The sequence below is a fragment of the Astyanax mexicanus genome, chromosome 6 (assembly GCF_023375975.1).
Source record: "Astyanax mexicanus isolate ESR-SI-001 chromosome 6, AstMex3_surface, whole genome shotgun sequence".
NCBI lineage: Eukaryota > Metazoa > Chordata > Actinopteri > Characiformes > Acestrorhamphidae > Astyanax > Astyanax mexicanus.
In genome coordinates this window covers 4968464-4992694 of record NC_064413.1, presented here as the reverse complement: position 1 = coordinate 4992694, position 24231 = coordinate 4968464, and the positions used below count along the sequence as shown (strand labels likewise).

General features: G+C 38.9%; 1 protein-coding gene and 1 long non-coding RNA gene across 3 annotated transcripts in view; both read left to right on the top strand.

Annotated features, from left to right (window-relative positions):
• Positions 1-24231, top strand: part of LOC125802491 (uncharacterized) — a 479356-nt gene that overhangs the window by 35392 nt on the left and 419733 nt on the right. The window lies entirely within an intron of this gene.
• The window catches only part of jarid2a (jumonji, AT rich interactive domain 2a), an 89894-nt gene continuing 73151 nt past the window's right edge, over positions 7489-24231 (top strand). For both annotated transcript variants that reach the window (XM_049480718.1, XM_049480717.1), the window contains exon 1: positions 7489-8440. In XM_049480718.1, the coding sequence (XP_049336675.1) occupies positions 8396-8440 (45 nt within the window). In that variant the 5' untranslated portion in view covers positions 7489-8395. The remainder of the gene's footprint in view (positions 8441-24231) is intronic.

Sequence of the window (24231 nt, the reverse complement as noted above, 5' to 3'; positions counted from 1 at the left end):
TCAAATTAGCCATATTGCTCACTTTTGTTTTGCACTCAGGCAATAAATGCTGCTGTGTTCAGGCACAAAATTAATATTTTGCACATAATTACTAATTGCGACTTCATTGTGTACTATCGAAATATAAAACCTAAGTCCTCATATGTGGACACTGCATAGTGTAAAAAGATAATTCTTTGTTTTTACACTAATCAGGTGCCAATTAGCCCAAATAGCAAAGAGAAATACAAATTGCATGCCATGCAAAAGTTCAGGTCTTAGGAGGTTAAAGTAAATTTTACTCATAATTTTTTTCAGTGTGGTACACCCAAACTGAGAGTTCGAGCAAGAAAAGCATTGCTCAGAGAAGCAGCCAAGAGCCCTATGGTCACTCTGGAGGAGCTGCAGAAATCTGCAGTTCTATCACTTAAAATTTCATTTTAAAAAGTATGAGCTCATAACTGGGATTCCCTGCAGTCATACAACTAAATGAGGTGCACTTCCAGCAATGGTAGTTAGAAGTCAGTAAAGGAAAATCATGTTAAGTGCTTGCTCCACCATATGCAAATAAACACACTCACATGTGCATTTTATTACAATGTACTGTATTAGTCATTGTTTGTAATTATTCTAATGGTTCTGTTACAATGTATTGTATAGAGTTTTTTTTTTTTATTAAAATAAAATTAAGAGAGACATTTTATACTTTTACACCCAGGCTTTCGTATTGTGTGTCCCAGAGGCCGTGCCAGGTACTCAGAGTGCGGTTTTCCTGTCCTTGGCGCTTCCTGACCCACGGCCTCTGCTGTAATGAAACGGGCACTCATGCTACGATATGGCCCTGATACCTCTTTTAGTTTATTTTTAACTCCATTCCAATTAAAGCAGCCCATCTGCCCTCAGGCCCAGTCTGAACACTAGTGTTCTCTCGTGCCTCACGAGCAGCAGGGCAATGAGCTGAGCACAAGAAAGACACAGGATAAATTTTATCAGTGACATCAAACGTGTACCATATTCACATATTTTTATTCACATACCATATTTTTGTAAATATATTATATGTACTTTATTATATTTTAATTGGGTGACACTGAAGATATGACACTTTGATACAGTATAAAGTAGTCAGTGTACAGATTGTATAACAGTGTAAACTTGCTGTGCAAACCAAATAATTAAACACATAGGCATTAATTTTTAAACCACTAGCAACAAAAGTTAGAACACCTTTAAGTGAAAATTAACAAATTGTGCCAAAAGCGTCAATATTCTAATATTCTGCTTTCTCGCCACTTTCTCTGATTTTATTATTTATAGATATATGTTTGAGTAAAATGAACACTGTTGTTTGATTCTATAAACTACTGACAACATTTCAAATGAGAAATGGCTGAAATAACAAAAAAGATGCAGAGCTTTCAGACCTCAAACAATGAAATCAAATCAAGTTCATATTCATAAAGTTTTAAGTGTTCAGAAATCAGTATTTGGTAGAAATTGCTGTTTTTTAATCACAGTTTTCATGCATTTAGGCATGTTCTTCTCCACCAGTCTTACACACTGCTTTTGGATAACTTTATGCCTTTACTTCTGGTGCAAAAATTTAAGCCGTTCAGTTTGGTTTGATGGCTTGTGATCATCCATCTTCCTCTTGATTATATTCCAGAGGTTTTCAATTTAGTAAAAGCGCAGAAACTTATCATTTTTAGGTGTCTAATTTTTTTCCAGAGCTGTATTTTCCAGCACTGCCTAAACTCTCTTGAGCATGGAGGTCACTAGAGCATAACAGGTTGCTACTGGAATCCTCTTCTTTTTCTTCATAAGGACATCACAGAGCTGTGGATGTTTTGCCCCTCCACCATTTGCTCCTCCACCTTTTGTTTGAGGATGCCCCAGAGGTACCCAATTGGATTTAGGTCTAGAGAGGTACTTTTCCCGTCTTTATCAGCTTTCTTAGCAAAGCAGTTGTCATCTTGGAGGTGTGTTTGTGGTCATTGTTGTGTCATTATCATGCCAAAAGCACTCATACAGCGTCAGACCATGATGCATCCACCACCATGCTTCACTGCAGACAAGGGGCAGTTTTCTTGGTACTCTTCACCTGGGCGCCGCCAGATGCTGGACACCATCTAAGACAAACGAATTTATCTTAATCTTGTCAGACCACAGGACATAGTTCCAGTAATCCATGGACAATGCTCTTGAACTGCTTGTCTTCAGCAAACTGTTGCAGGATTTCTTGTGCATCAGCTTCAGAAGAGGCTACCTTCTTGGACAGTGCCATACAGAGAGAGTTGATGCAGTGTGCAGTGTACATTTTGTTCACTGTAGACTGAGCTCATACTTCACCTCCTTCTTCAAGCTCTGCAGCAATGCTGGCAGCACTCATGCATCTATTTTTTTTTTTAAAGCCAACCTCTGAATATTACGCTGGACATGTGGAACTAACTTCTTTGACTGACACTGGGGAGGACTTTCTGAGAGTAAACTGAATGGAAAACTGATGTATGACCTTGACCATTGTGCTGTATCTTAGTTTCAATCTATTTATAGCCTAGGCCATGTTTGTGGAGAGCAACAAATCTGTTTCTCACATTTTCTCAAATAGTCATTAAGTATCATGATGAATATCCAGTGGCCAGTATGAGAGAATTCAACCCAAAACACAAAATTTAGCAAATCTCTTACCCATTCACACCTGTATCAAATTCACATTGTATGAAATTTCATATAATGAATTTTTTTTTCCCGCACAGTACATAATAGGGCTGCACAATGTATCATCTGAGCATCTAGCTAACTCTTCTTTATTGTTATATTCCTTTGTTATACATTTGATTAATTATTAATTTTAATTTACAGACTATCTAGCTACAATAAAAGCACTCCAGAAATATACCATTATATCCACATAGCTTCAAAACTATGGGGGAATGAACCCCTCATCAATCTCAATGCCCAGATAATGGTATTGCTGATCTAAAGATTTATTTTTAGAAATAATCTGTGGATTATCACAAAGAGGGGCTTTCTATAATCCTTGAGGGCTCCTGGATTACAGTAACTCTGGTTTGGGGCACCAGACTCCAAGGTGTTGGTCTTCTTAAAAGTAAGACCTACAAATATAATTGCTTGTGGTTTCCTGTTAAATTTGACAAAGGAATGCCAACCATGGTGTTTTCTACATAAGAAGTCAACACAACATGAAAGTGTGTGTTTATTTTTTTCTAATTTTTCCCCCAATTTTTCCCCAATTTACACGGCTAATTACCCAACCCACTCATTAGGACTCCACCTATCACTAGTCTCCTCCAATACATGTGAAGTCAGGCTTTTTGAACTGCTGCTGATGCACAATGCCACGTTGCATCACAGAGCGCTCGGAGGAAAGCGCAGTGACTCTGATACATCAGCTCACAGGCGCCTTGTGCTGATCAACATCACCCTAGGAGTGATGTGGGGAAAGAGTACCATCTACCCACCCAGAGAGAGCAAGGCCAATTGTGCTCTCTCAGGGCTCTGGCAGCTGATGGCAAGCTGCATAACTGGGATTTGAACCAGTGATCTCCTGATCATAGTCACAATAAGGAACGGTGCATAGAACCACCCTGGCACCACCCCTCACTAATCAACCCCCACCAGAGCCCACCTTCTAGATCAGTTAAAGAAACACCATTTCTGATGACTTACTTGTCATTAAGTACACTTAAGACAGTACACAGCATGATTAGCCAGCGGACTTCGTCTGAGGGAGGCATCTGTACCTACTGTCCGTCGCAAGTCAGCACATGAGGGAGATGTGAGGACTTTCAAATAATGAGTTTTGTTCTTCTATCACAGTTAAGCATGAACTAGCTTGTTTGTATTTTGCCGTTTACCACAAGCTAAATAGGGCATGGATAGCAACAGCTTATTTTGCATAAAAGTGACAGAGCCCTTAAACGGCTCATTCTGAATGAGGACTAAAACTGGTAAAAAATTATTTAATGATATATACAGACCATAGATCTATTCCAACCTGTGTACGAAGAGGTATAATATGCCCCCTTTAATGTCAGTTACTCATTATTAGGATGAAACACTTATTTAACAACACATATATTTGACATGAGTGGCTAATTACTGTATTTGAGCCATTTGCTGAACTTACCCCCAAGGCTATGGCTCATTTTGCCCCACAGCCACTATTTTGGGAAAGTGTTTAATCTATCAGAGCAACATGTTGCTAATCCTTTCACATGTGCTTACACACTGCCAGACTAATTTAATATGTCTGATATAACTTTGTAAATATTGAAGAAACCATGTCTGGTGTGAGACCAATTATACAAAGTGTAATGTTACATGGCTTCAGTATGTGGGTGATGAAACTGGGTGTAAAACCGGATGGATCTCCATGAGTTGAAGATTTTGCTCGACTGTGTCTACCTAAAAAAGGGTTATACAAAACATATCAATTTGGAAGATTTTTCTTTCAGCTTCAATATTGGCTTTGAAACATTAACCCCTTAACACTCCAAGGCTTACTACATGTTAATATAGGGTGCACCATGTTTTTTGCATTCTGTGCTCTGTAAACGGAACCAGAAACTATTTAGCTCTCAAAAAAAAATCACTTTTTCTGTTTCTCTGCTCTCTGTCCGCTTTTTATTTTTCAATTTATTCTTTAATGAAAAAACACTTTTATAGCACCTTTCTAGAAACCCGACAACGCTTTCCAATCATGTTTTACACACAACCATTTATATTTAGCACTCATTAACACACACACACACACACACACACACACTAATGTAAAGCAGCAGCCAATCACACATAGCATACTCTCAACCGGAAATAACCTTCCACCTGGAGGACTGCATCAGGCACTGAGGAGTTGCCAATCCATACCTGAGCATACAGTGATACATACAGTACATACATTCACACATATATACATACATATTTACACCCCCACACACACAGCAGGACCATTTAGACTATTCATTTTTTTCTGGGCTATTAAGGCTATCCAATTAAGTCCATGGAGGAAACTCCACCCAGATAGGGACTTGAACCCAAGACCCTAAGATAAAGGTGTTAACCATTAAGCCACCACACCGCTCAGAAATTCCGTTAGTGAGGAAAGCTATTGCAAATCTTTTTGATACATGAACAGACTAGTACAGTGGCTTGCAAAAGTATTCATACCCCTTGAACTTTTTTTTTTTTACATTTCGTCACCTTACAACTACAAAGTTGTAAATGTATTTTATTGAGATTTTAAGAGATAAACCAACACAAAGTAGCGCATAATTGTGAAGTGGAATAAACATCTGAAATCTTAAAGTATTCAGCCCCCCTTCCCGTTATATCAACATTTAGTAGCGCCATCTTTCGCTGCAATTACATTCTTCTACATATTTGCTGTGTCCCCTACATAGCTTGTGTCAAACTGCATACGGCACTTCTTATGTCTTTCATTGAATCATTTTTTGTGACAGTCTTTCATAAAGACCAGATTTTTATTTTATTAAACTTTTGGAACCCATGCATCATTTTCGTTCCACTTTACAATTATGTGCTACTTTGTGTTGGTCTATCACTTAAAATCTCAATAAAATACATTTAAAAGTGTGGTTAAAAAAGTTTCACTTTTGCACGCCACTGTATTTAGAAATACTTCATATATAACAATAGACTTTAGCTCATATAAGTGTACAGGAATCACTCCCTAGATGACTGTAAATGTGTCCAGCGTTCACTTTTGATTGCTGTGAAGCTGAAGGTGCTTAAACGTGCTCTGGGCAATACTGTGAGCTGGACAGCATGCTTGACTGCAGTGACTAACAAAGTGTTTTGCGAGTGCAGAGGGAATCCTGGCAGAAACTGCTGCTCGGAGATATACTCCCTCCACTTCGTCTAGTGGTAATGTAAAGCTTTTTCTGCTGATTTAATTCCACAGGGTGAGCTTGAGAAAAATAGCAATGATGTGTATATACACTACTCATCAAAAAATAGTTGCACCCAGAAGTAAGTGTCAGACTGCAGTGCTGTTTGGAAGAAAGGTGTAGGTTACCAGGAACAGAAAATGATCAAGAATTTTGAGTGAATAGAATTTTTTATGTATTTATATACAGAAGTAGTGTGTAATACATGTGTAATACCCCTATAATGTATGAGGATAATGATAACCTATCCCATGCAGCTTAAATATATAGGAAAGGAGTGTTGTTAGTGCATCCAGGGATAGGTTTGGTGATGCGGCTGGCCATGCATAGTATCTATGTCTTTAAGACAAGCTCTTGAGATAACAGCAGTATGTGGATGAGCATTGTCCTGTTGGAATAGCATGCCAGGGTATGCGTTCAAAAAAGGTAGGGCTAGTGGTTCCAGAACCTTATTAACATAATGCTGGGCTGTCAAAGTGCCTGTATTAAAAGACACAAGGCCTTTTAGACATGTTATTAAGCAATAATACACGAAAGAGAGAGCAGTGCCAATATTATATACATTATAGCACAAACCTCAAGTGTATTATTGTGATTATATCACAGTTCCATTTTCACTGGTTATTGAAACATTTAAGTAAACAGGATGAGAAAATGCAAACAGTTTGGTTATAAACACTCCGTGTGTTAAAATAGTTCCAAAGCTGCTCTTCTTGTAGCTGCGCTGTAAGTTCTGCATTGTAAGATCTGCATTGTCTGCATTAAATTCTAGTCATGAATAAAGAAAATAAAGCTGTTATTAATTCAGGATGACTGTCGTGGTACTTGCACCTAAATATTGAATGTAAATACTTTTGACAAGTTTGTGTCAAAATGAAGGGTTAATTCTTAATGTATTAAGGTGTAATGGTATGTGTATACTTTGCGAACCGTCACGGTACGGGGGTCACAGTTTGGTTTGCATGCAGAATAAATTGTACAGCCTATGGGAGACTCTCTGGTGCGTGTGCCCCCTCTTTTGCTCTATCTCCCAATATGTTTAGGAAAAAAAAGATGGAGCATCTCATGATGACAGTAGGAGAGAACCCTGGCATTTCAAGCATTTAATAAAAGTGCCCTTTTCCAACATTCAATCACAAAAACAAAACATGGTCATAATAAGGTTTTGTTGTTATTATGAAGTTAATAACGGTGTGGCTTTACAGATATATGCCCAGCCTCTTTATTTTTTCCACCAACCGTACCGAAAACGTACCAAACCGCGGGGTTTATATATATTGAGGTGTGAACCGAAGCGTGAATTTTCTGTACTGTTACAGGTAAGCAAACATTTTCAACTAATTCTTTGTTCCTTGTATAGTTACAAGGTTATTACTATTAGAGTTTGGTTTCTAAGCTAACTAAAATAACCTACAATGCTGGAAATTTAAATGTAAGATTTAATTCGATATTTCCCTTTTATCCGATTAATAATCAATTAGTTGCAGATTAGTCGCAGCCCTGGACGCTGGAAACACACCCATCAGAAAGGCAGCCGGGCTGGGGTTTAAATTTGCCGCTGAGGGCAGGGCTGCGTGTGATAGGACCGGGCCCAGAAGAAAGACGCCAGCAGCGGCGGGTCGCGTTAGCATCGGGTGCCATCGAGTTCACACACAATATGCGGCGGGAGCAGCGCGGCGGACAACCCGGGACTCCTGAGTTCTTTATCCGGCAGCTCCGTCTCCGTCCCCGCCCGCGCGCAGCAGCATGTAAAGCCCAGCGACACGCCGTGAACCGCCGTGAAGGCTGAGGCCAATGCAGGGCTGTGTGTGAGTGTGTGTGTGGTTGTGGTGAGTGTGTGTGTGCGTTTTTTTTTTCGGTCCGGACCCGCAAGAATGTGGTGCTGCGAGGACTGACAATACAGCCGCTCTCATAGCCAACAAATGGGGGACGGGGGAGCTCCTCTCCGGCTCCGACCCCGAGGACATTAGCGCTTAACGCCGCCGCAGCCGCTGCTGCCACCGCCGCCGTGGTTTGGTGCATTGGCTGCCCCCCTTTTTGGTAGTAATCTAGCTTAAATAGCTAACTAGCTATTTACGCTAGCTAACGCTACTGTTTTCGCTGGGAAAGAAAGAAGAAGAGAGAATAAGAAGAAGGAGGAGAAGAGGAAAAAAGACAAGAGAGACAGAGAGAGAAAGAGATATAAAGAAAGAGAGACGAGGCTACAGCTGAGGATTTAAAGGAAAAAAATATAAACAAAAACATAAACAATAATAAAATAACATCAAAACATCGTCCGCCTACCTCCACATATCGCTAGTTACCAGGGATTTAACTAATCACGTGCTTAGCAACGACGCGTACACAGCTAACTAAGCTATAGCTAACCAAGCTAGCTAGCTAACTAGCTAAGCTAACCTAGCTAACTAGCTAGCGTTAACGACCTCATCCAAAATTAATGTGCCGATCTGAAGGCTGACGAGTTCGTTCGCTTTCGGGGAGCAAAAATGAGCAAGGAAAGGCCGAAGAGGAACATCATCCAGAAGAAATTCGTAAGTAGACGATTTTCTCATCCCCACTTGCACGCGCAGCTCTGTTTTTACCCGTTTTAAAGAGCTTTTTGGCTTTTTTTTTTTGGAGTGTTAGCTCTAGCTGTTAATGCAGACTAATCATATCACTAAGTCCTATTGTCCTCCGCGCTGAAGCAGCCAGTTTCTCTCTACTGGAATAAAGGATATAGACTAGCTAACCCTGGCGTTAGTTAACTCGCCGAGCATTATAGCTAACTAACTATAATGTGGGCTTCACTTTGGGTTTTCAGACTAAGGACGGATTGGCAGACTGTAATGTGGGTCTCGCAGTTGACCCAAATATTACTGTGTGTGTGTGTGTGTGAGAGAGAGAGAGAGAGAGAGAGAGAGAGAGAGAGAGAGAGAGAGAAAGAGAGAGAGAGAGTGTGTATGTTTAAGTATCCTCCACTCAGTCACGCTCGCTTCGCATCTGCCGTTTCCTGGTTGCTAGTCAGATTTTTTGGCTTCAACATGATTTAGCTAACCTAGCTAACGTTACATTAACTAGCATTAAAATGTTAGCTTTACTGGTGATAAACATAGCAGCAGCACCAGCTCACTCTTTTAGCTACTAGCTAGATAACTAGCTAACTAGGTTAACTGACATTGTTATATACTGGTAGTTAAGGTTTCATAAGCGTACATAATAATGCCGACCCTGTTAGCTTGCTAGTTAGTTAGCTAGTTAGGTTAGCTAAACTGACTAACTAACTAACTAACTAACTAACTAAATGTTGTTTGCGTTTGTGTTCATGTGGGACTGGACAAAAGCTAATTCAGTATCAGTATTATTGCGATAGAAAATGTTTAAATAATAGTGATAAGATAGGATAGTTCAGTATACATCATGTTATATTATCCCAGCTGACATTTCAATGTTGAATCAGCGTTGAGTCAATGTTGATGTTATGGTTGAATCAACGTTGGATTTTGTGTTGATTTTGAAAAGTGAATCAGTGTTAATATGGCAAAGTTTTTCAACATTGTACGTTCAACCTTTTATAAACCATAGCTCACATTCAGGATGCTCAAAATTGTATGGAAATAAACTGAATGCCATGATGCAAAGTTAACACATTTATTTGTATTCTCTCTCTCTGAATATACATCTTTTATACAAGCTTTTATTACTACAAGTAGCTAAAAGTATAAAATCCCATTGTTAACAGTGTTAACAATAAACCTACATCACTGTAGTAAAGATACAGAGTATACATAATGTTATCCACCACTACCAATCTAATTACTGATCATTTAATCTCAAAAACACAACAGTAAAACAAACAGAACATAAACATAGCCCCAGGTATGGTGAAGAATTGGTGCTAAATTAAAGAGCAATAACTGCTAATAAGTAAAACCACTTTTGAAAATGTATGGAGATAAAATGTAAAATGCTTATTCAAAAGGCAAGGCAGAAGTTTGAGGACATTATGTGTAAAGGGTCCACAACAATTTAACATTTAATGTTGTCTCAACTTTGTTTCAATCGTTGTGAAACAACATTAGACATTTTTATAACCAAATTTCAACTACAATCCAACCTTAAAGGTCGGTTGTGTGCAAGCTGGGATGTTGACAGCTATCTGTAACTGACTAAGTTTTATCACAGGGGACAAGTTTATAGCTACAGACATCAGTTGTGATTCTTTTTTGGCAGTTTTTGTAGCACTTAACTACATTGTTCATGGAATGAAATTATAAAATGTATTGCAATAGTGAAGTGACTAGCTATATTTTAACATTTAGCTAGGTAGCTAGCTAGGTTGGCTAGCTAACATTGTAAAATCTAGCTTATTAAGCTTCCATTAGGGTACACATTAATGTCAACCCTGTTAGCTCGCTAGTTAGTTAGCTAGTTAGGTTAGCTAATTTAGCTAACTAACTAAATGTTGTTTGCGTTTGTGTTTATGTGGGGCTGGACAATAGGTAATTTAGTATCAGTATATAATTTCTGTATTGCGATAGAAAATGTTTAAATAATAGTGATAAGGTTAGATAGTTCAGTATACATTATGCTATCTATTACTGACTGAGTTTCATCACAGGGCACAAGTTTATATACGGTGTCAAAATAGGGTCAAATGTTTTTAGAACCAAAAATATAATCCATAATCAAGAAATTCAAAATGAAAAACGAAAGGGCTATTATTGATATCAAGGATTTTGAAATCATGTTTGTAAATAGAATATTTCTGTTTTGTGGTTTACCCTTATAGGAAATCTGTTTTCGCTTTTAGTTGTTTTTTTTCACAGTTACATCTTCTGCTCTTGCTTTCAATTTTAGAACTTTCTCACCTTTAGTTTTAAGCCTGTTTTTACGGATAAGTCATCATTTAGCCTATCAATTTGCAATGTTCTTTCCCACAACACTTAATAGACATGGTGGCACAAAAGATAGCAAGCGATGAAGCTGAAACCAAGCCTTTTTGGTGCTGAAAACACGTTTTAAGGTGTGGAGTAGAGCAGGGTTTTTGTTGTTGCATTTTCTTTTTTTCTTTTTTTGCAGCCTTGCCTTTGTAATGTGTGGTTTGGCATTGTCTTGTTGAAAAATACATGGATGTCCTTTAAAAAGATGTCGCCTTGAGAGAGTTATTGTTGCTCTAGAATCTAATGCTGTCATCACTGAAGTATACAGTCTGGATCACACAGCATCCATTTCTCTGATTTGTCTGACCACAGTTGACATATCCATTGTGTGGTGATCCATCTCAGATGCAATGGTGAACCCTTTTCTTCTTACCATCACTGTAAAGTAACATATTTCTGTAAGGTTTCTCTCCAATGGTTTACACTGGACTGGACATAATAAGGTTTGACCTACCAACCTGCAAACAGTTGACCTACAGCAAAGACTTGAACTAGACCTGGCCCTTTAGTTGACCTTCAGCTCAGTTAAAGTAAGACTATTATGTATTTTATTGTATTAAATAGCACTTAGGACTAATAACAGTATTGCCAGAGTATTTCTAAACCACATTTAGGCTCAGGCTTACACTATGGTACATTATAAATAGATTCTGGTCAAGCTGTTTGTCCAGTTAATGGTAAAGTGGTACCACCAGGAAAGGAAACTCAAAGGTCAATGAGACAAGTTGTGCATTAGTACTGTTAAGCCTGCTTACACCTCACCACTTGTCTGATTTTGACTGGTTTACAAGTGATAGAGTGAGGTAAAAAGGGCCTTGTGTTCTGGTGGTTTGGGAAAAAAAGTGTGCTAGCTGTGAAAATGGCCTTGGCTCTTTGTGTGTTAGCCCTCACTGTGAGTTCAGCTGGTCATAAAGTGTAATTTGTTGGAGTGCGGTGGGCTAGACCCAGCTGCTGTTGGGCATTTAGTCATATAAAAGAGGCCTGTCAGTGTCTGTCTTATCAGCACACAACTGGCCTGTCAAACACATGCACACATCGACCACAACACACTCAGGCTCTCAAAGGTTGCTTTGTCTTGGATATAAAACTTTGTGCAGGGTTATGGGCAATCCCCCTATAACCCTGCCACCTTTACAAATTACATGTGACTTTCTTTGTTTATTGGCTGTTCAGGGTTTCCTAACAAAGCTGGAAATGTCAGATCCCCCAATACTACGACAGAATTACAGATTTCAGCTATTTACAGTAGTGTTTGGACGTTTACATACACTCATCACGGGTATGAATGTCATGGCTTTATAATATTGGTGTTTTACTAATGTATTTGAACACTTCTGCTTATGTGGTGAAATGAGTGTACAACATACAACTCTTTGTTAACTTTGATTTTGCTATTTATAGGTATATGTTTGAGTAAGGTGGACATTGTTTTTTTATTCTTTAAACTACGGACAATATTTCTTCCAAATTTCAAATAAAAATATTGTAATTTAGAGCATTTATTTGCAGAAAATGAGAAATGGCTGAAATAACAAAAAAGAGGCAGAGCTTTCAGACCTCAAATAATGCAAAAACTGTTTTTTAATCAGTTTTCATGCATCGTCATTGTCATTTTCTCCTCCACCAGTCTTACACACTGCTTTTGGATAACTTTATGCCTTTACACCTGGTGCAAAAATTCAAGCAGTTCAGCTTAGTTTGATTGTTTGTGACCATCCATCTTCCTTTCTGATTATATTCCAGAGGTGTCCAATTAGGTAAAATCAAAGAAACTCATTATTTTTAAGTGGTCTCTTTTTTTCCAGAGTTGTATATCTTTAACATGAATACTATTTTATTTTTGGGTTCTGGATTTCTGTAGATATTGTTGTTCTTGGTTCTTTTGGTACCTCCTGGATGAGTTGTCCATGGCCTTTTGGAGTAATTCCAGTAGGCCAGTCACTCCTGGGAATGCTCACCAGTTCCCTGTTTTTTTTTCTATTTGAGAATAATAGCTTTCATTGTGATTTATTGGAGTCCCAAAGCCTTAGGAATGACTTTTCCAGACTGATAGATGTCAATGACATAATTATCTTATCATCTGTTTTGGATTTTTTTTTTTAGATGAGGCATAACGTTTTTCAATCTTTTATTCTACTTATTGTTTCAGACATGATCTTTTTAAGTCATTTCTTGGTTCTACAATTCATTATTTAATTCATTAAATAATGAAATCATTATTTTAAAAGTGTTTTTTTTTAATAATTACTCAGGTTATCTTTGTCTGATATTGAAGTTTTTTGATAATCTGAAAAAATGTAAGTATGACAAAAATGCAAAAACATAAGAAATCTGTAAGACAAATGTTAAGTTAAATATCCTTTTAGCACCATGACCAAACACTTTTAGTAGACATTTTTTGAATGGTGGACTAGATTAATTTAGATTCATTCCACAACCACCTACATTCATAATACATGCCTTTTTAATTAATTCTGAATTTTTGCTCAGATGGGATTTGGCTATCTGGACAGTTCACATTCGTAAATGTAAGTGACCTTTATCTGTCTGTAATGTGAACAAATATGTCCCTGAAAAGGAACGTCTGTGCATGTTGATGCATTTATGCATGCCTCTTCCATTGTTGCTCTGCTGTGCAGCAACGAGCAGTCAGATCTCAAGAGCAACAGTGTTAGTACAGTGTTAGTACAGTGTTAGTACAACTAAATACAGGTCAACTCTCATGCATATGAACAAATTGTTGATGCAACCCAGACAATGAGAAATAAAATGATTTTGGTTAGAGAATGTCTAATCCCTTCCCTTCCATTTAAACTTAAACTTAACCTACACCTAAACCTGATCCTGAACGTATCCAACTAATCCTAAATTTATTTTTAGTGTTTTGTATACTTCCTTGAGTACATGGCAGGTTGTGTTGTGTGTATTTGGCAATCAACACCACCAGTGGAAAGGAGTTGTAGTGTGAATCGTAAAAAATATGTTTGGAATGTGTTGCAAAAATAGTGTGATATGTGTGAATTTTATCTTGTTGCACTAAAGCACATGTGTAACAGCAAAAGCACTCATGAAAATCTGATTCTTCACATTCTAAACTACGTAGGGCAAACTAGCTCATATTTAAAAAGATTACATTTCACATAAAAAATTAGGGCTGTGACACATTAAAAAAAATTGGATTCGAGACACTTGTGGTGATAATGTGGACAAAGCTCTTGTGTTTGTGCTCTTCACCATGTTGAAACACCTGGTTCCATGTCTTCCTTGTGTCCATTTATCATCCATCTAGCTAAGAATATGCTGAAGGATATTGAGGTATCATTTTTTTTCATTTTCGACAATCCACCAGTTTCATTGGCAACAAAACAGCCGCTCTCAGACTCTGGCTGCTGATGGAAGCAGCATAATCCCAATTTCTAACTGGCGATCATCAGGTTATAATGACTGTGTTTAAATTCCAATGTGTGTAAAGGCCATAGCCATATCTTGATCCCAGACATCTACAGTGTGTTGCCAGGCTGTGAGTAAATATTTGTCCCTTGCTACAGGTGATCTGTTTGTTTGAATTGATATTTTTCAGCATATATTACATGAGCAGTAACATGTTTACCTTTACATTACATCTAGAGCCTTCAGCCGATGCTGTTGCTCAGATCGACATCCGAAAGTGCTTAGCTGCTCACTCAAAAATCATCTCCCACTTGTGTGAATAGTGTGGATAGGCTACCATTCACAGATACCCTTCAGCTTAGATACTGCCAGAGTCTGTGTTATTACTTAGATACACAATTCTTATAGAAAATCTGCTATATAAAATAATTATATAGCCTCAACTACATTTCTAGAGTCAGTTTTTAACTGAAGGTTAAAGTGTTTTCTAAAAGCTATTTTTTCCCACTTGTAATGACTTGGTGACTTTAGCTTTGTGGTGACTCTAGCTTAGCAAAGATTTGTACAGATATGTGTAAGTTTCCCAGTAAGAAACTGGCAAAACAACTGTAAACACATCACAAGAATGAATGTAGAATAGTTTGGCACAGGCTCAGAAGCCTGTTTAACAGGCTTTAACAGCTTCCTCCACTGGAAATACAGGTTGTGTCCCAATTGCATGCATACCACACACTAATACTATTAGACAAAGACTATACCGTATTATTCATACTATAGGGCACACTTAAAAACCCCTCTTATGAGTGTGCACAAACGTCTTCTTGGCTTTAACTTTTTTTAGAAAATGAAAATACCTATGATTCTACGCTGACTCCTGAGAAATAATGAAAAATAGTCAAGTTACCTGGCGGGGGTACTGAATTCGGTAACATAATAGTGCCAAAATCATTCCCGCTTTCAAGCAGCAGAGCTTTTAACTTTGCGAAATGAAGCAAATGTAACACGTAGGGATTCGGTCATAGGTTGCCAGGACTGTATTAATTTCTCAAGGAGGATTGCCTTTTGATTACAAAACCCTCATTGGTCTGAAGAGACTTGTGTAATATATCATACAGGAGAAAAGTTATTGGGTAAAACCAGCTGCAGTGTTTGCATACTATGTTGTATCTTGTCTTGTCTTGTGAGATAAGTGTCTCATCACAACCGTACTTTAAGGCTTTACCCTGGCTGTAAGCTGTAAGGCTTTTAATTGTGATCTTATGAAACTTCATAAACATTTGAAGCATCTGCAATAATTTAACAGCGGTGGGCCACCACTGCAAACATATCTATTATATATAAAATATCTGCTAAGACATTAAAAATGTTTAATGGTAAATAGTTCTAAAAATACTTAATTACTGAATTACATAATTACTGAACAAGCAGGGAACTAAAATGTTTGCTTCAGATGTTTTTTTCTGTTTTTTTTTTTTTTGAAGATGGATATAGAAATTGATAAAAAAAAAATAGCTGAAAACTTCCTTAAAATATCAATGACTTGCTTAAAAATGTGTAAAACAAATGTACACCAAGGCCTTTCACACTCGTCAGAGTCTATAAATAATATTTAAATGTTACGTAACTGTCTTTCTAATGGGGTGTTTAAATAAATGTATTGGAATATGTTGTTCTTTAAGTTAGTACAGGCTGTGCTAGTGGACTGTGGTGACTAATTACCTGTTAAGGAAAAGGAGGGCTTGGCTTACAATGTGCTCCATACATTTTTGGTTGTCGATTGTGCATCCCTAGTGTTAATCCTGTTCCTGTAGGTAGCTAGACGAGTCCTGCCAGTTCGGGGAGATAAAGAGAGACCGTGATAGAGAGAGAGTGTGTGTGTGTGTGAGAAAGAGAGAGAGAAAGAGAGAGAGAGAGAGAGTGGCGTCTCTAAGAGAGACATTATTACCTGACTATACACCGAAACTGAAAATGTATGCCATTCCCCAAACACATTACGCTGGCTCATTGAATCAGCCCAGACATTACCACACTGTCAATCACGATTCCCCGGCAGATCCGCAGCAGCTGGTGTGTTCTGGACTCTGAAAAAGCAGCAGTACACAGTAGCCGGGCTGCTTTATGGTTGCCATTATGTAATCTCTCACTATCTGCTCGGGAATATTACACAACATCATTGAAGACTGTGCCAAAGGGCACACCTGGCAGGTTCATGTTTACAGTCTAATTGTTAGACTGTTAAGATTGTGTAATGTAAACTGGAAGTTCTTCCTCTCTGGAAGATCTATCTTATTATATAAACACGTAACATAACTCCAGTGTACATCACTGGGAAAACTAGAAACATTAGCTGGACAATGCTGTAAGGTTACTTTACACCTTTATATTTTAGTTACCATCTTACATTGACAGTTTTCCCATTCTTTAATATATATAATGTATATATATTATATAATATATCAGCTTAATCACACAATCTTTTAAAGATGCAAGTTTTTAAAGTAGATATATAATGTAAATAAAAGAATAAATCTAAGAAATGTAAAATGCAATCATAATTATATTGGTGGTGTCATTTAAAATACAAGTATTACAATTTATGTGGCCAATTGTCCCACCCAATCAGCTGCTAGCCAGTTGTGTATCCCTATCACAAGTGATGCCTCCTCTGACAAGTGTGAAGCCAATTGCTGCCCATTTTTGAACTGCTGCTAATGCAGCATTGCCCAGTAGCATCACATAATAAAAAAGCGTACTCGGAGGAAAGTGCAGCGACTCAGTACTGATACATCAGCTCACAGACGCCTTGTGCTGATCCACATCACCCTAGGAGTGATGAGGGGAGAGAGCGCCATCTACTGTACCCACCCAGAGAGAGCAAGGCCAATTGTGCTCTCTCAGGGCTCTGGCATCTGATGGCAAGCTGCATAAACATGGAATCAGACCACCTCCCAATTATAGTGGCAGCATTTTAGCCCGCTGGACCACCCAATGTAGGGTCCGAAAAATCTAGAAAAATGCAAAAATGCAAATCAGAGGCGATATGTTTGCATGTATGAATATTCATGAGCAAGAGCTGAATTCCTATCTTACCCCAATCCCCCCAACCCTCCACTCCTCCACTGGACTAAAGCACTGTTATACTGGCTCACCGGAACATTTTTTTTTTTTTTTTTTTTTTACAAAAGCAGCATATATGACATTCATTCATACTGGAGACCACAAGTAGACATTTTGAAATGAATGAAAAAACAATTGAATGAAACCTTTAAGGCACATGTCTTTGAATTTGTGATACACTGTTTTTTTTATCTGGTCTGGTATTGAGTTCGTCAGGTGTCGGAGTTACAGCTTCGTTTATCAGTAATAACCCGCTTATAACTGTCGTCATGGTGTGAATGGCTGGCAGCAGGATTTGGTGTCCTTTTACTGCTATTTTTGACTAGTCTTTGCAGAGCGGCAGCCGGAGTCCTTTGTTAAGCGGATCGTGCTGGGTGAAGGTGTGGTTCGGTCTGCGCTGGTTTCTGCTCTCGTTTACTTTAACGGCCCATTTAAGTCTTGGCACATTTCTCTGTGCGCTATAGGGGGAGTGTTTTTAACATATACAGTGTGAATGTAATTCCTTTTTTATTCTTCTTTTGAAAGAACGTTAAGACCCAGTTGGGCAGCTAATGCAAGAAATCTGGCTTTGTGAGCAGTGGTGGTGTAACACTTAGCTGTGCCTTGGCATTCAGTTTTACTGTATTTACTGTACCCACTACAAATATACCAATCAGCCAATGCATTAAAAGCACTGAGAGGTGAAGCTAATAATACTGATTATCTTGTAACATTGGCAGCTCTCCAGGGGTGAGATATATGAGGCAGCACGTGGACAGACAGTTTTTGAAGGTGATGTGTTGAAGAAGCAAAATGGCCTAGCATAGGAATCTACATTAAAATGACATTACATTAATGTGGCCTTTCCATTTCTGAATGCACACCTGCACTATTCCAACAGGACAATGCTCATGACAGATACTATACCATGGCCAGCCGCATAGCCAGGCCAATTTCTTGGTTTTCTGGCCTGGGCCCACCAGAATATATATTCTCTGTCTTCAATGGATAACTCTACTGACTAACTGACATTAGTTTCACTTTCAAATCATGGAAACAACACACCAAAACCTCAACCTATCCTTTATATTTAACAATATTTGATTAACTTTATATGTCCTTACTCATCTTAAGTTTATTTAACTGAACTGAGATTTATATAGTTATATTTGTAGCCGTGTTCTATCTGAAATGAGTTTCGTTTACTGCAGAGGAGACGAGGCGGAGTGAATTTTGCCTCTTTTTTGAATCTTGGTCAAATGAGAACATAACATTTTAGTAAAAATTGTGATATAGTGTGATTATAGTGTGTTTTATACCAATGCTTTGCTTTTGTAAATATGATAAAGAATTTTCTCTTTCAGTCTGTATTTTGAATTATTTCTTTTTCCTGTTAATTTTTGTTTTTTTTCCCCCCCCAAATAGAATATAGCAATCTGACTTTTGGATATGTTTCAACTTTTTCTTTGACGATGAGTATAAAACAAGAAAAGTGATCTCTTTGATCAAGTCCTTGCTTATTTTAATGGATCAGAGACTGGCTATTTTGTGCCAAATCCAGTTTTGTTACTTTGTTTTTGTGACTGTGTTCAACCAGAGCACACTCTGGCATTTTCCACAATCCACAACTTAGAATGTATATAAGAGTGGACTGGATGACAGTGGTTGAAATCCTTTGTTGTGCAGCCTTCTGCCAATGGTGCTGGCACTAACAGGAATTCTCTCAGATCTTTAATGCAAAAAAAACCCTTTTAATAGGCAGTGTATCAACGTTTATCAAGAGTATTTAAACACTGAATTTAGATTTTTTGTTTTAAATTATATGTAAGTTAAATATGACTAAAATAAACAGTATTTTCAAACAAAGTTGACTTTCCAGCTAGTTCATATTAATGGGCAATACTGAATTCAGCAACAAATTCTGTATATTGCATGTAACTTCACAATGCAATTATTGTGAGACTGTGCTTTTAAAGAAACACAAAGATCTGATTGAGTCTTACTGGGCTGTACTCAGCAAAAAGCTACTTGAACCAGATCTGGGGCAAAACAAACTGGGACATCCCTAGATTTAGATAGGTGTTACATTGTACTAAAACTGGAATCACTGAGTCATGCGCTGTAAATATAGAGCTTTGGCTCAGTCATCTAAAACTTGATATTCAAATTATGTTTGATATGAATATACAATATGCAAGTCACCTCTACAAGCGACTGTAGTAAACTTCAATCAGAATCTACCTTAGCTTTAGTGTGTGAATTCTTTTAATGTTTAGCTCCTGAGCTTCTGAATATGCATATCGTGTTGCTGCAAACACAGTGTCTGGTGTCGACTGGTTGGAGCACAGGCTTCCCAGGGTGCAGGTGTTAATTACATTCTGCTGCTGTCTGCAAGCATGTGCTGAGTAAAAAGAAACACATGAAGGCAAACGGCCTCTTTATCTGATGAGTACAAGGTGTTAGGGAAATTGTCTTCTGGCTACTGTTAGAACAGTGGCTGGACAGTTGCTGGACTGGTACAGAGCAAATCTAACAGAAGCCATATTGTTATTGAATGATGTCTAGGTTGCAGCATCTCCGTCAAAAAAAGACATGTCTTTGGAGTGCTCCTGGATCAGCAGTGGTACTGTATTTTTCACACTATAAGGCGCACCGGATTAAAGGCGCATTATGCGACACTAGTAAGGAACAGGGGTGTAATCATGTTTTCCTTTTAATTCAACAAGTAAAAGCTAAGCTAAGTAAACAAAACTGTAGTTCTTTAAAAAAAATTATTTTAAGTCAAACAAGTGCTGGATGTTAATCTACACAGATTTCTCTCCTGCTTAGATTTCCAGATTTCCACTAAGGCTGGGTGCAGCTAGCTGTGGTTAGCGCTAATAAATGCCGCCTGACAGCGCTACACTGAAGAATTGTTCTGTAAACCCAGGGCGATATTAGCTAGCGGTTTGTCCCACCTGGCTTGTTTTAACACTGTAAACGTGCAGGCTACAGTCCGATATACTCACCTCTGAATGGCGAAAGAGCCAGCATTTAGCGTGGTTAGTGTCTAATGCTAATTCTGCTCCAGCAGTGGCCCATTCCTCCATACAGACCTTCTATCAGGTTTCAGGGCTGTCACATGGCGACACAGAGTTTCGGCTCCCTTCATAGAGTTTTGGGAATGGAAATATTGGGTTCAGGTCTAGAGACTGTCTAGGCCACTCCAGTACCTTGAAATGCTTCTTACGGAGCTATTTTTTTCTAATTTGTCCCCTTTTCTCCCCAATTTACACGGCCAATTACCGAACCCACTCATTGGGACTCCCCCTATCACTAGTAATGCCCCAACATACCAGGAGGGTACCTGTGCATGCTTCCTCCTTTCCTCCTGAAGCCAGCCACCGCATCTTTTCGAACTGCTGCTGATGCAGCATTGCCAAGCAATAAGTGCTCTTGGAGGACAGCGCAGCAGCTCGGCTCCGTTACATCAGCTCATAGACGCCCTGTGCTGCAGACATCACCCTGGGATCTGTCTCACATCTGTATTAGAGGTATTAGAGACGGGGACAAGAGAACGCAGGGTGCCATCAGAGAGAGAGAGGGACACGTGCAGTTTTCGAGACATCCGGGCTGGCACTGTTCTGTTGTCATGGGGGGGATTGTTATGGGGTGGAGCTCGGCTTTCTTGGCTCGGTCTGCAACAATCTGTCTTCACTGCTAGGTGAACGCGTGGAGGGTGCTGTCGCTGAGAACAAAGTGTCCTTGATAAGCAAACCCAGAGCCTATAGTGGTATAATCAGGCTCTGAGGGACTCTCCTGAATATTGTGTCTTCTGTGCTTATTTTACAGACACGCACACGGCCAGACAAGGGCTCTGGATTCGTCTGGATGTCAAGGGATGCACAGTCTGTGTTGCTTTGTCTCTTTTCTATTTTATCTTATTTTATTTTAATTTTTATTTCTTTCATTTATTCAAAGGGGGCAATGCATAGCGGCAGGTGAAATCACACCTACATAAATGCAAAGCGTTTAATTAATTGACCATAAACCTGGAATGAACTGCGTTTGAATTATGCAATTAGACTGGCACTGGAATATGTCTACACGGTAAGATGTGTGTATCAGGTTGACTGGCTGCTCTCTGTACTGTAGTTACTGATGCCAATAATGAGGCTTTTTGGCAGTGCTGTGTGAGAGAGTGTGTGTGTGATAAGGTTGCCAGGTTGTTGTGACTGCTGTTATACTTTATGGCACAAGCTGAAAGGTTACAAAAAAAATGCTCATTTGCTTGTGATAAAGGACTGTATGTGCAGACTGTGGATTTCTGTGAGCCCATGAATTTTTGATAACCGCATCAACATTAGCAAGAAGTTGCTAAAACGCAGAAAAACGGGGCAAAGAGTCTAGAAGCGGAGAGGGTGCGCATTTCTAGCGCAGAAAAACTGGCCAAAGAGTCTAAAAGCGGAGAGGGTGCGCATTTCTAGCACAGAAAACGGGCCAAAGAGTCTAAAAGCGGAGAGAGAGAGCAATTCTAGTGCAGAAAAACGGGCCAAAGAGTCTAAAAGCAGAGAGAGTGCGCATATCTAGCGCAGAAAACGGGCCAAAGAGTCTAAAAGTGGAGAGGGTGCGCATTTCTAGCGCAGAAAACGGGCCAAAGAGTCTAAAAGCAGAGAGGGTGCGCGTTTCTAGAGCAGAAAAACGGGCCAAAGAGTCTAAAAGCGGAGAAAGTGCGCATTTCTAGCGCAGAAAAAGGGCAAATGAGTCTAAAAGTTGCCGTAATTAAGGAGTTTAATATTAAGAACATCATGAAATGAAACATCAATTTGAAAAATCTTAGTTTGCACAACACTGTCAAATATAGATAAAGAAGTCAAGTAAAATGGTGTGTAAATTAAAGTAATCAGGAAAATGTATTATTTAAAGTGGTATATTTCATTATTTGTTATATTACAGAGTCTGTGGCCCGTGACTATATTTCTCCTTCTGGCCCCCAACAAAAAAAGTTTGGACACCCCTGGAATAAAGCATTTAGCAGCACTTAATGATGTCATGAAAAAACTAAGGTTTAGAAGGGAGAACATACAGTGCAACGTTCAATTATAAATAAAACAGTCCAACCAACCTGGCCCTGTGTGAAAATGTAATTTGGGACAAAAGACATGGAACACTGGAAATACCTTTCCACCGAAATGACTAAAAAGGCCATTGACAACTCATCCAGGAGGTCACAAAAGAACCCAGAGCAACATGACCATTTTCTACAACTTTTGGATCATTGTATTGAACTGGTTTTGGGTGATGTGCTTTAAATAAAAAGGTACATTTAGAAAAGTCCAGGCTCACAGTGTACAGAACAGACTGCAAGAACGGGGGTGTCCTTGGAGGCAGCCAGAGCAGAGGATGCACAAAACGTGACTTGGCAACATTCCCTTCAAGTGGACTGGCCAATTTTTGTGGATTTGGGCAAAGAAAAGAACCACTCCTTTGGCCTCACTACTTTCTTTTCCAATGTGAAAGGAAGTAACCCAGTTATCTAATGTCCCAGTGACTTGGGAAATTGAATTGACCCCTCGCCTCCTTCTGAAAGAGGGGTGTTTGTTGGTTAAGTAGAGGGAATGTAATAGAAAAAGCCCCTGTGTCTGTGGCACCTGTAGTATCAGGTAGTAGTTCTGGGGAACTTGTGGTCTGAGATGAGTGCAGTGCCCTGTAGAACTGGACTCAGGTGCACGACAAGATAGGAGCTGTTTAGTTTTACATCTTCTACATCTACATTTCACACACTTTGATCTTTTAAATCACACTCTGTTAAAGAGCAACTTATTCTTTTGCATTGAATCTACGCTGTAGCCTACATGTACACTATAACTATGAACACTCACCCAAATACGAAAAAGATCCATTCATCTGTTTTCTCTGAATCAGCTGAAAGAGTTTGGTTTCAGGCATCATTTGCTTCTGTAAGCTGATTGGATGCTCCCTTATTGTGAATTCACAATACGGAAACCTGCAGAGAACCAACTTGGCACCACCCATCACAGGTCAACCCCATACCAGAACCCATTCACTAGATCAGTTGAAGTAACAACATTACGGCCTGCTGGTTGAAAACCTCAGACAGTACACAGTAGAATTAGTCAGCAGACTTTGTTTGAGGGAGGAATCTGTACCTACTGGCAATCAAGCAAGAACTAGCTTGATCATGTATTGTCGTTTAAACACAAGCTGACACTAACGTGTGGCAAACACTCAGTGTAACCATGGTATGTGGCCAGCAACAGCTTATTTGCATAAAAGTGACAGAGCCCTTAAACAGCTCATTCTGAAAGGGACTGAAACTGGCAAGAATAGAGCAGATGAGATCTCCTTATATGAGAGTGATTTTGTGTAAAGACAAAATCATTTCATGAATACACCTATGCTGTAAATTCAGCATTGACTCAATGCAGAAATATAAATCTGCCTTAAACGAAGGTTAGCCTAGCTTTTAGTTTTTTTTTTTGGTTGAGTTGTAGTTTTATGGGTCATCAATTGTCTTGCCGTTGACTAATTTTCCTGCTTAAACCATCAGTTAATTGCAGAGAGCCTTTAACTGTGTGGGGTGGACAGCAGACAGTAGAGTTTCCTGTGAATGATAGCAAGTTTGGGTGTTAGCCAGTCTGCTAGGTCACAAAGATACCCTTGGAAAACACTCCTTTTTTCTGGTGACTCAAGCTGTAAAACTTGCTGTGGCAGCCTCTTAGAGCCCTTAGCTCTCAAAATCGATGATGCTTCTATCAAAGGTGTGCCTGTTGAAAATTGCTTAAGACTTCCTTTGAAAGAAACTGGCACTATGACTATAAGGCGCACCAGATTTTAAGGCACACTCTCAATGAAGGCCTATTTTCTGGTCTATTTTCATACATAAGGCGCACCTGCTTCCAAAATTTTCCATTGGG